The following is a 12,702-nucleotide window of genomic DNA, read 5'->3' as shown; positions in this document are numbered from 1 at the left end:
CAAATCAACCCCGTCAAGTTTTTTTTGTTTTTTTTTTCGTAGTTTCGCAGAGAGGCCGGCGAGAAAGACTGTGTGCAAAGGCACCTTGATGATTTAGGAATATGCCTGCCCTAATCAGGTAGAAAAAAAAAACATTTTTTTAGGTTCAGTGTCCCCTTTAGTGACATTCTTAATGCACCACGTCAATTAGCATAAAACGCTCGCAAAACACTTCACATTTGCACGCCTACCTCAGACCCTAAGGTCTTCAGAATTTCCGTGCTTGGGGCCAAGCCTTAATATTATTTTCTAAATTTCCATATCAATTTTTTTTAACGGCTTTTATTTTTCTTTTTCCGGAGGCTTCATAGCGACTTACTCTGCGGAAATGGCCCACACCTCTCTCGGCTTTTTCATTCTTTCTCTGTACCTCAACACACAAGAGAACCAGTGTGTGGAAACTCCAGTCTCCAATCCAGCAAAACACCCAACTCACTCAATATACATGCTCATTTTATTTTACTACAAGTCAGTTTAATCAAACGAAACACACTTTTTTTTTTTCGTATAAGTCAACATCCCTTTTGTTTTCGCTTTCCTCGATTGACACTGATGTTGCGGGCGCTGAAGGAGAATCTCGTCAGTTGAGTAACTTTTCCGACCGATAAAAACGGTTGACCGATAAAAACATAAAAGGGTGGGATCACGAGGCTGTTACACGGTCTCAGACAATTAACCTTGCAGTCTATCTCCCTGTAAAACGTATTGCCATGGAAACCGTATCACCAGGATCGCCATGTGCGCGAGAGCTGCAGTCAATTGCGATGGACTCAGCAAAGAGTTGGGTTGTCGCCGCTGCCTGTTGTTGGATCAACGTATTTTCCAACGCCGTATTTCGGTCGACGGCGGTGCTGTTTGTGAACATGGTCCAATCGCTCGGCATGACGAGAGAGGAGGCTTCTTGGCCAATCTCAGTGATGGGAATATCTTACTGCCTTTCAGGTTCGTGGTGCCCTTCCCCTCGGTAATATGAATAACAATTCAGTTTTGTGTATGCTTAGGCCGCGGGTATTCGCCTCGAGATCGAACCGTGTCGCCACCGTGCGGCCAAAATCGGAAACGCGCGAAAGCGGGGATACCGCCGTGCGTCGTCTGCTACGGGCACACTCAGAAGCATGGATCTCGACGACGCAAGCCCGTTTCAGGCTGAGCTTGACATTCCTTATTAAATGTTTTATGTTTTTGTTGCCGTTCCTTCTTACTAAAGGTTGTGTTGTATCGTTTCCCATGGAAAAAAAATCAGCAAAGCGATTATTATTAAGTCGGAAGCTTCCATAATCTTAGTGTGTTGGTTTGTATACAATCGCTGGTACCACATATTTTTGTTATCTCGCACAAACCGTGGCTTTCATAAAGCACTGAATCTTGAGTGGGTCTGTGGTTTGAGTAGAAAATTAACCGGGCTGATCGCTATCCTTTAATAGATTAATCAATCAATGAATTCGTATGTTGATTTTTTGCCGGTCATAATGCGTGAAAGAGGTTAAAACTACACATTTTTTTACTGGTTTTACTATGCCATAAATGGCCTTTTGCATTCCCATCCTAAACTTTACATTGTGAGTCCTACATAAATATGAACGCGGGAATTAAGCCTGTTAAAATGAAGTATTTTTTTAGTTATTATTTATATTTAAACAGTGTAATCACCCTCGGCGAAATGACAAGCACGCTGAAGTGGTTCACCGGGCAAGCCTGTGCCACAAAAGAAATAAAGACGTAAAAAATATTAAAGCAGGCATTTTTGACTCCTTGTTGACTTTCTCCAGCACAAGATTCCAATTAACCGGCAAAAAAAAATTGAAATTAAAGCATTACTTGAATAATCTGAGAGTTAATCGATGAACTGCCCAGTCCCGATATACGTTAGGTGAGGGCGGAGGGTGATCGGAAAGTCTCGTGAAGGTCGCTAGCCATCATCAGTAAAAGAGTATCGCTGCGCGCGCGCATGCGGCCGATGATGTCTCTTTCGTGGTGCGCGTCGTTTGTTTGGGTTGCAAAGTGTACTGTGTTTGAATACAAGACTATGTAGGAGCAGAGGCTCGGTAAATCACGCTCTACATATTTACTTACAATATTTACACTGTCTTTTTTGACTACCTCATCGAGGGGCCCTTCGCCATTCAAGCGCTAGATCGCTACCGAGAGCTACCGCTACAAATATTTAGCCAGAAATTTGTAGTATTAGCCTCTTGACATCCGCGGCCCTCACCAAGAAAATTGAAGCGGGTGAACAAACACTGCCGAGAAAAGCATTTAATAACAGGAACATTGCTGCGTTCCTCGGTCACACTTGTTTATTACAGTCACGGCAGATATATTAGAAGAGTTTGTTTCACTTGTTTCAGTTGTTCTATCAGCCGTGCAGTTTGCAGAATTTAACTGGAAGAGACCCTCTCTCCTCATCGCAACGCAGTAGATTTGCTCAGACTCCAAAAAAACTTACAGATACTATCGCACAGTAAAGGGCAGAGGAACTAAATAGCATGGTAATTTCCAATACAGCGCTAACTTATCTTCATTCTAAATATGTATATTGCTGCAAAAGCTATAGAAGTTAAAAAATCATAGAAGCTGCGATTTCACAGCTTCTATGATTATGTTATCTGGGTTGGAATTTATTATTGTTTTTAATTCCCACGTTGATGAACCGATACATCCATTTTAAAAGAAACAAATATTTAACATAAATATTCCAGTTCAGCTGGAGACAGGCATCAGTCGTGGTGATCCATGCTTTCCAACGTCTGCGTAGAGCAGACGACGCACCCACAGAAGCGATTATATAAGTTTAGGCCGCACGCTGGCAACACGATTTGATCTTCACTGAAGCACCGAACAGTACCGCATCCTTTTCCGCAAGAATTGTTTTCCCACCGATAGTATGCGACAAAATAAACGCAAGAATCTACGCCGTCTCGCGCGCGAACGTGGAGAGCCTATGGGGCGGCGGTTCTCGTATCCCCGCTTTGATGATGATGATAGCGCGACCGTAGCGCCACCTCTAGGTCGATCTCGAGGCCAATAGCTAATATGCTCCAAATGGCCTCCGCTGTAGATGAGATATTTAGCCCGTGCAATACCACCGCTAGACTGGGGTCTTTAACGTGCTCCACGCAGTAGCGACTACACGACAGTATACGGTATGATGCTCCTTCAGATTGAAGCAGGTAGGGGTTCGGATCGAACCCAGGTGCCCTGGGATGCGCAGTGCGAGCTTTCGCTCCAACTGTTCCGAGCCGCATTGCGCTAACACATTGGGTCAACAATTCCCCTATTTTTTTTTTTTTTTGTGTGTGAAAAAATGCAACAATTTATAAGATACTTTTGAACTACGATGGAGAAATTCCAGATTGACCATTTCGAATCCGGGACACAATAGGTGTCACGCCACATCGCAGAATAAGGTGGTGGTGCTGGAGTTATAATCGTGTTTAAATTCTTTGTTGTTTCAACAACAGTCGCGCTATTACTAAACAAGCAAAAAAAAAAAAAGGATTACAGCCGTTTAATTTGAGGTAGTGGTTACAAACAGTGGTTAAACGAGTTAAACATTCATATATAAGCAAAACTGCGCATGCAGCATAGAAAAGCTGCACCAAGATTAACGACAATTATTCACGTTATAAGAACAGGAACAAAGCAAGCAAAGCAAAAGGGTAATATCGCAAGTATAGCATTGCCCTCGTAAGGAATGGACAAAAGGTGACTGACGGTGAAGCTGTGCCGCTCATTTTCAGCGCCCGTGGCGGGAAATTTGGCAAAGCACGTAGCCATTTGGAAGCTGACAGTGTGCGCAAGCCTGGTGGCCTCTGTCTCTCTCGCTGCCTGCTTCTTCGGAAACAGCATGCCTTTTCTCGTTGTATTCTTGGGAATCCTACACGGTACGTAGCAGGAAACAGGAACAGTTGCTGCAATATTTTTAAAACAGGATGACGTGCCGGGTGAATTTAATGTCCGCCGGTGTTGATGCTAAGAATGCCCGCTGCATGTCTTGGTTTCAGTGTGCACTCCCAGAAATCTGGATCATGTACTTTGCCGCAAGGCGCATAAGAGAGCAAATCCTTGCAGTGAACGTGGTGCCACTGAGACAAAATATGCTGAGATATATAAAGACATAGTTGAACGTAAGCGCGTTGGTTTTCAAAAAGTTGTCACAGAAAGAGTCCTCGTCCGTTATTTTTCTTTATTCTTTCTGTAACGAGTTAAAAAGGGCAATCTGCGTTTGACCGTCCTTCGCGTCACAGCGAAGACTTTCAACGCGTTAGCATTAGTACCCACACGACAGGAAACATCAGACGGCGTCCGTCTGCGGACAAAACAGTGGAAAGGGAAGCGTACCGCCTAGAGAAGACGAGAGTAGTGAAGGTCAAAGGCGAGAGGGGAGGTGACGTCACAGGGCGGAAGCCAATGAGCGTGCGGATGCTGGGGCGACTCTGAACTTGCGGCAGCGTCAGGCACTGGATGCCACTGCCAAGCGGTGCAAGGCGGGTGAACGAGACAGAGGAGCGGAAGCAGCGCCTAGCTCGGCTGGACGAAATGCGGCGCAAGAAGCGGCAAGCCGACGCGGGTCGAGCTGAGTGCGACAGAAGCCGAGAAACAATTAAAGGAAGATCCATTGGTGGATCCTTAAGGAATGTGTTACCATGAACATTGGGAAACGTCACACACGTCCCGCTTTGGGAACGGCTAACACTGACCGCGGAACGAAGCCAAAAAGAGGAAGCAAAAAATAGAGGAACCAGAAAATATACCCAAAAGGGAAAGCCAAAGCAGAAAAGTGAAGGGGTCATGTCTGCGTTTCCTAAAGAGGGACGTGTTAGCATATCCCGAGGGTCATGCTGACGAATTTCCTAAAGATTCACCGATGGATCTTCCTTTAATTTCTAGCTCTAAACGTTTTTCCAGCTTTGGCCTTTGTCAAGCCTCCTCTGCGGATTGCAGCGATTGGCTGGGGAACGTAGACACTCTAGATTTTTTTTTTTTAGAGTTTAGTAAATGACATCTTAAGAAATGCTGGGGATGCCGACTCCGGAGCACCTTATTATCGCTCCCCATCTAATGAAATTTATACTTAAGACTAAAACAGGGGGTCACCAAACCTTTTGACTAAGGGGCAGGATTAGCGATCCTGCCCCATAGTGCTAACTGCTAGTGAGAATGCGAAAACTAATGTTGACAATTTGCAATAGTTGTGACAGGGGACACTAAGCGCAATGTACACCAGAATGCACCGGGATTTTAACATTGTTACACAGACATGAAGCAGGGGACTAGTAATGGTAATGCTAGTGAGGACAATGTTCAATTAATAATATGACGAGAAGATGCTCGTTACGATGCAATTTTTCTCGTTCTTTCTGGTATTTTAGTTAACGCATTTAGAGCACGCTGCGCCGCCGTTTCTTCACGCACACTTCCATTTTGCGCTGCTATGTGGAGAGCAAGTCGTCTGCTTCTTTTGCAGGCGTTGTGGTGACGTCAGAACGCCGAGCACTGATTGGCCCTGACCGAAGGATAGTGGATAGACCTCAAAGCTGGCTGCCTTGAGGTCTACCCGCTACCCTTCATTCAGAACCAATCAGAGCTCGGTGCTCTGATGTCACCACAACCCCTGCAAACGAAGCAGACGACCTTGCGCTCCTCGCATAGCAGCGGGTCTGCTAGAACCGGGCCGCAGGCCGGACTTCAGTGGAAAGACCGCGGCCGGATATTGCCCGGGGGCGGGGTTTCGAGAACCCTGGACTGACCAGATAACGGAGCACAAACCGTGAATAAGTAAGACCCCGCCCTGCGTTCCTTGTCATACTCGCGATTAATTTGTCAACGCGCAAAACGTAAACGTAAATAATTCAAATGTCCTGATAGGCTTCGATTGAAATAGTTCCGTGACTAATTCTTTTTGTTTCTCCCAACGTGCCGCAAGAAAATAATGCCATACCCCTTTTAATACCCTATATCTACACGGGCGCTCTCAATCGCGATTGGCCGGAGTTACACGGCGGCGCCAACTGTCATCTAGCCGCTAATGACAGTTGAGTTCAAATGAGCTCCCCTACCTCAGTTCAACTGAACGGACTTTCCCAACGGAGGTAAAATGGCGCCTGTCTGCGGGACCGCTGCGGCCAACCATCGTTTGCGAGGCACTTACTGTTTCGGAATGCAGGGGGAGCCGTCTCAAAAGAATCGTAGCAGCAAAATATCGGGGAAGGAATAGGTTCAGGCGTCCGAGCTGTCGCTAAAACGATCCCGGCTAGTCGGCAAGCCACCAAACGAGCGAAGGTGGCGGCGGGACCAGCTGTGTGAATGGACAAACAGTAATGGGTGCACCCATCGTAGCGGGCGGTAGCTTGCACCACCTAGCCTAAAATATGCGCAACTTAGCCCTGAATATGCTTTGGTACTCGTGTAAATGCCGCTGAAAAGCAACAAGGTATTGAACATAATGTACAATATACTTATAATACATAAAAGGTGTGTCCCCGAGTAAGTTACTTTAACAATTAGACTGATCTTGTGGCACAAAAACTAGTTTCGTTTTGGCTTCAACTGGGTTCTAGAGAGCCGTGTAGCACCATCTCAGTTCAGTTCAGTTCAATCACAGCTGAGGCTGATAACTGGGATTGAACTCAACGACGGTTCAAAGTGCCCGTGTAACTAGGGTATTATACCCTCCCCAACTTTCCCGTGACGTCGTTACTTCCAAACCGCACTTGATACGCAGATTGGACAAAAGTGAACGTGCACTAGGACCAGGGCCGGCTGTACAGCACCAAACGCTCTTGGCGAACTCCAGCCGGTACTCCCCCCCCCCCCCCCCCCCCCTTTCCGTTTTTTTTTTTTATACGTCCCTATTTACTAGGCACGACACCACGTTGTTAGTAAACAATTGAGTAGTGGCCCAGCACGAGTGTTTTTTCGGACGAGAATCGCATTCCAAAAATGAACGGAGTCATGTCGGGTGTCGCGCTCAAATATATCAAAACGATTAGTCAAAAGGGGGGCGCCGCTGATGGCGCTGTGGGCGACCGTCCAGGTCAGGGCCGACCCCTGTAGGGTCAGCCCTGACAGGAATGCGAAGCCCATCTCAGCCTCTTGTGCGATGGTGACTCTCATGGAGCGGAAATGCGGCGAAAGACTGACGAACTTCACAGGGTAGTACGTTGAACACGGGGAGTCAGCAAACACCGTTCTGTCGCAGCGCGAAGAACGGTCGGCCTCGGAGGACACTCGTCGCCTGTTCGGAGCGCATGTTCGCTTTATGCGGTTCAGCCGCCCACACGAATAAGCACATTTATATACCGTATCATCGGGTTCCCAATTTTCCGGTATTTATTTATTTCCGAACCTGGGGGATTTTGTTTTGGGTTTTATAGTCTCCACAGATTCGATGGTTTTCAGCGCCTATTTTCGGCATCCGATAAAAATCGGCGTTTTTCAGGGATTATTTTTGAAGAAAGCAGAAAAGACCATGCGATTTTTAAACTTCCAAGTAACGTGCGCCTTACCCGAATACCTTGAGAACGTCCCGGTACGGATAAGAGAACAAAACCAGATAAGCGCTGTGGTTCCCGTAGAAAGCATGCCGTCCCGCGCGGACACTCGAGCGCTGGCTCTTTTCCCGGTCAACGCAAACTTAAGCTACCAATAAAAAATTAAGAAAAAAATATTTTCGCCTTATAGCTTGTGTTTGATCATTCAATGACATCTTCAAACTGGGGTCTTCGGTTTTCACCGATTTTCATAAAGGACGAAAACACGGAACCCTACGTATCACTTGCGCGCCGTCCCCGTGCATACCATATTTTCGATTCAAGTTTGTTCTTGTGGAATTCTCATACCCGGGAGGGTTTCTGCAGAACGCAGTTAGTGGCGTACCACTCGCCCTGTGGGGGAATGTCGTCACACACGCAACCTCGGAGTGTAGTGTCAACCCTTCCCTGCACTATCGACCTTTCCGGCGCTTATCACCCGGGCGAACTATGCTGAGTCACTGAGCTGTCTACACATGCGCAGCGGCTGATATACTGCACAACAGAGCAACAGCGCATGCTCAGAAGGCGTTCCACAGCCCAGCGGACAAAGATGGCAACGCAGGGAAGGCGATTTTTGGAAAGCTGCACACACGACGACAGCTTAAGAAATCCGGGACGTGGCTTCTTATCTGCACACTTCCTACCCTATTCGTTTGATACCACAGCCATATAGATCTTTGCCAGTACGGCCTCTGGGCTCCGCCATCGTGCTGCTGGTGTGGGTAGATCGTCTGATACTGAAGCATTGCTGAAGCCGTGGGTACGCCTCAGAAATGCTTGACTATCAGACGGTCTACCCACACCAGCAGCAAGATGGCTGCGCCCAGAGGCCGTACTCGGAAACGCCACGAGCGATAATAAGATCCTCGGAACCATAAAACCATAGTCGTGACTTGTCACGGCCTGCGTTTCTTAAACTGTTAGTGACTCTAGAGCTGCTCCTACTGATCTGCATTCGTCACTGATCGACCGGTTATCTAATGTGCCTTTTTCACCACACTGATTTTGTCCCTTTCTCCGCAGGCACAAGCTTGGGCTTCCTTTTGCTCTTTAACACAGTCATTGGTCAGCATTTTTCGCGCTATCGGGCCATTGCTTCGGGGATAGCCAGTTCAGGATATACCATTGGAGGCCTCATCTTTCCATCACTGTTTCAAGTTTTGTTTGACGAGTACGGAACGAGAGGAGGGCTCTTACTGTGTGGTGGTATCGCATCCCACGCACTGGGTGGCGCCCTTCTTTATAGGCTGCCACCGGGAGCAAATAAGCATTTGCCGAGTACAATGAATGGAACTTCTACTAAAAATGGTGGTACGCGCAAAACAAAGGCAGATAACTTTAGAAGAGATATATCATGCGCCGAAGAAATCGAGCATTCCAGACCTGACGACTATTCAGGGAGCGAAGAAATGGACGACGAGGATATTCAGCAGAATTCGCGAGGAAGTCGTTATTCCCTCAACAAAACAATACAGGCACTTTCTGACAATATGCCCTCAGAGAAGTCAAACATCCTAGTCTCGTGGTTCAGAAGAAATGAAAGAAATATTTTTAAGATCACCCTGCCCTCGTTTTTTAGACTTCCGATGTTCTACTTGATTGCTCTCTCCTACGCGCAAATCGTTTTCAACATGTCAACATACCTGACGGTCATCGTGGACTTTGCAACGGACAGGGATGTTTCCAAGTGGGATGCAGTTCTTCTCGCGATTTACGGAGTGGCAGATGTGGCATCCAGGTTCGGGTCTGGTTGGATCTCGGACAAGAAATATATAAAGAGGAGCGCCGTGATGAGTGTGCACTTTTTTCTCTGGTCGGCGTCGTATTTTATGTTGGCTTCCGCCAAACACTACCCTTTTCATGTCGTGTCGGCCATCACCGCTGGCTGGAGCAACGGCGCCACTTCGATGCTGGTCCCCGTTCTTGTGATGGAACTTGTTGACGTCCAGCAATTCAGTTTCTGCTTCGGGCTTGTAACACTCATCATCGTACTACCTTTCTGCCTCAGGCCCGTGATGATCGGTGAGTAAGTGTCATTTGTCTGCAATCTAATCTGAGAAATTCGAAAGCTGATTTAAGAGAGCTGCACATTAACGTCTTCAAACATCAACAACCTTAAACCTTGAGCTTAGCACATAAGATATGTTTGCGGTGCTGACAGCTACATCACACTCCAAATAATCTTTTAGCCGCCGATGGAACAATTGATAGAAAAGTAATAAAACTGATTGGACTTATTCTATGCAAAGTGTTTGTACATCCCCATTAAACAGATAGACATCGTTTTCTATGACAAATTTGCAAACAAGCGTATCAGGCGGTGCGGTATCCGTTAAGATTTTAATTTATATTGTGAACACAGGATTGATGGCGGGTATAGTCACAAGATTCTAGAAAAACGCAGGGCTCTGCTTATCACGTCCAAGTTTCTTGGTTCGTGATTGGTTCTTTGGCCTTCGTGTATCGGCTAATGCCGCAATCCCATTGGCTGAGGAGCGCTAATGAGATGGTCTGGACTTGCCACACCCTGTGTTTGTTAAGGAGTCTGACTACAAGGAGCGCAAGCTCGCCTGCTTCTTGCGCAGAAGGTTGCGGTGACGCCAGAACACCGAGCTTTGATTGGCTCGATTTGAAGGATTGTGGGTACACCTCAGGGCAGCTGGCATTGACATCTAGCCACTATTCACCCAATCAGAACCAATCAGAACGCGGCGCGCGCTGACGTCACCGCAACCCCCGCTCAAGAAGCAGACGAATTTGCGCTCCGTATAGGTTTTCTTCAATCCTGGTTGTGCGTAAGATGCCTAAAAATCGCCAAAATAATGAGAAAGCGAGAAAACATGTTCACGAAGAGCTACACAGCCACATGTTACTTCTGATTACATTGTTACACTTGGCGTTTTGGGAGAACTACATGCCTATCACCTGAGGATAGCGTTATTTTTCCTTTAAACTGGAAAATAAACCTGATTGCAAAACCTTTGTTAATACGGATGTAAGATAATATTATGCGCCATCATAGCTTCTCTACTGTGTGATATGACGGCTCGTGACGGCACTAATTGCTACTATGCCTTCCAGGTTTTTTTAGAGACACACTGGGAGACTACCAAGGCATGTTCATATTACTGGGAGCCTGTTTAAGTCTAAGCTCATTCGTCTGGATGTGGGTCTTTGTTCGAGAACGACGACAAGAACAGGACTTGCAGAAAATCAATAAAGTAATCGCATAAAACGATGTCATCAAAAATCATCTTCAGCCGTTCGTTTGACTTGTGCTGTTACTCTTCGTGGAAGATCCTTCATACATTCATATAAAAAGTTTTTATAACGTCATTATCCTCTCAGTTTGAAAACGAAACCATAGTACACGATGACAAGAACTTTTCAACTCAGCTGGTTTTGAGAAACAATCATCCTAACCTCGTATACGTACATTAAACCTGCCAAAGCTTTTATTTATTGTTTCAGGTTTTGGGGACATTACACGAGTATTAGGACTGAGATCAGTAAATGATGATTCGGGTGGTCATTCTTTTGAGACTAAAACAGAGGTCCGGAGCCATTAATTATATGTTTAATGAGACATGAACCCTTTAGCGTAATGCAGCAGTGCATCGCGCAGGAGCTCAGCTCGTGCTTCGGATTTTCTGACGCTCTTCATAGCAGTACCTTTCTGCATAGACCTTCGATGTACGGTAAGTCATCCCCATTTGCCTACAATCAAATCTGAGACCTGCAAAAAAAAAAAAAAAAAGAACAGAAGTGCACTGCGACGCCTTTAGAGATCAGTCAACTAAAGCTCTGAGCTTAGGACATAACTATAGTGTTGGGAGCGCATGTCCGATGGTCCTGTCTACCACGTCCTCAAAAGGGCTCCCTCAATTTATTCCTGATTGCGTAAAAGAAAAGTCATGCTATGCGGAGCGCAAGTCCGTCTGCTTCTTGCACAGGGGTTCAATGATGTCCAAGTGCCGAGCTCTTATTGGCGGGTTAAAAAAAAAGAATAGTGGATAGACATCCAGGCATCTAGCATTGAGGTCTACCCACTATTAATCAAGGCCAATAAGAGCTTGGCGTCGTTCGGACGTCACCACAACTCCTTCGCAAGAAGCAGACAACTTATTCTCCTGGGATCCTGGCGATGGTGCAGCAGCGGAAGCGTATGCGGCAGATGTCTGTTCTGCTGCAGGTCGCTTTGCATCCAGACAATCGGTGGAAACCAAAGTAGACAGTCGATGGAATGCCGCGACGTCGGCGTCCCTCGTGTCCGCTCGCCTTCTTCGCCAACATCTCCACGACCAACCGCCAGGACCGTGACATTCGACAGCGTGACACACCAGCTCCTGTGACGCAATTTGTTGCTGCTTAGCAAACACGTTCGATCTATGGGCGGGATAGGGCGGCAAACACAGCGGTCAAAGGGGAGTTATTCCGGCACCGTGGACATGACATATCTGCGGCACTGACAGCAACTAGAAAAGTTGACGAACCACAGCTCGACAATGTCAATGCAATGTGTCTATGCGTCCCAACTAAAGAAATAGACATTGCTTTCTAACTCAAATTAGCGAGAAAGCACTTTCGAGGGGATGCGGGTAGAAGGGCGTCTATATATTGTCCATTCAAAGCAAAGGGGCAAGCAGTGCCTCTGCTTCAACCCTGGTTGGGCATAAGAAGCAGAAAAACCACAGAACTAACGTAAGAGAGAGTTCCCTGCTTTAAATAAGAATAGGATAGAGAACTCATTACATAGGGAAAGACTATCAACAAGGGGAAGGAAGCGTAGAATTGAAGAGGAAACAAATTATAATAGAGACGAGGATGTGCATTGCAAAATATTGCTGCATTCAAGGACATTTGGTGGAATCAAAAAGAGTTGTGAATACCCCCGAACTTAATAAAGTCGAGGAGTGAGTCGGGGATTGATTTTCGGTGTTCATCTGAACCTCCTCACTGAGACCAGTTTTGCGCAAATGCTGGCTTATATTACCGAAAGAATACAAAGCTTGTCAACGTTAGGCTTTGGCGGCTTGGCACACCAAGAACAAGGTTGAGAACGGGAAAGGGTGTGTCGGAGGTGGTCTGTGTGGGGCTTGTAGTGATGACGACTGACTTCTTGCATCTG

The 12,702-nt window shown here is 46.5% G+C and overlaps 1 protein-coding gene across 1 annotated transcript; it reads left to right on the top strand.

Moving 5' to 3' along the window:
* The first annotated feature begins 787 nt into the window (after positions 1-787).
* Positions 788-10,833, top strand: LOC115309681 (monocarboxylate transporter 1). The gene is made up of 4 exons (XM_029967924.2): positions 788-981; positions 3,780-3,923; positions 8,598-9,596; positions 10,656-10,833. Exons 1-4 carry the CDS (start codon positions 804-806, stop codon positions 10,805-10,807), a joined length of 1,473 nt encoding a protein of 490 aa, XP_029823784.2. The 5' UTR covers positions 788-803; the 3' UTR covers positions 10,808-10,833.
* The last annotated feature ends 1,869 nt before the right edge of the window (positions 10,834-12,702 follow it).

This window comes from Ixodes scapularis, unplaced genomic scaffold (genome assembly GCF_016920785.2).
Source record: "Ixodes scapularis isolate PalLabHiFi unplaced genomic scaffold, ASM1692078v2 PGA_scaffold13__105_contigs__length_92229423, whole genome shotgun sequence".
Lineage (NCBI taxonomy): Eukaryota > Metazoa > Arthropoda > Arachnida > Ixodida > Ixodidae > Ixodes > Ixodes scapularis.
Note: the sequence above shows the minus strand (reverse complement) of the source record. Positions and strands in the feature narration are given on the sequence as shown.

Coding starts and splice junctions, on each gene's coding strand:
- LOC115309681 (XM_029967924.2), top strand. CDS start 804: ATGGACTCAGCAAAGAGTTGGGTTGTCGCCGCTGCCTGTTGTTGGATC. Junction 982..3,779: donor AATATCTTACTGCCTTTCAG/GTTCGTGGTGCC, acceptor GCTCATTTTCAG/CGCCCGTGGCGGGAAATTTG. Junction 3,924..8,597: donor ATTCTTGGGAATCCTACACG/GTACGTAGCAGG, acceptor CTTTCTCCGCAG/GCACAAGCTTGGGCTTCCTT.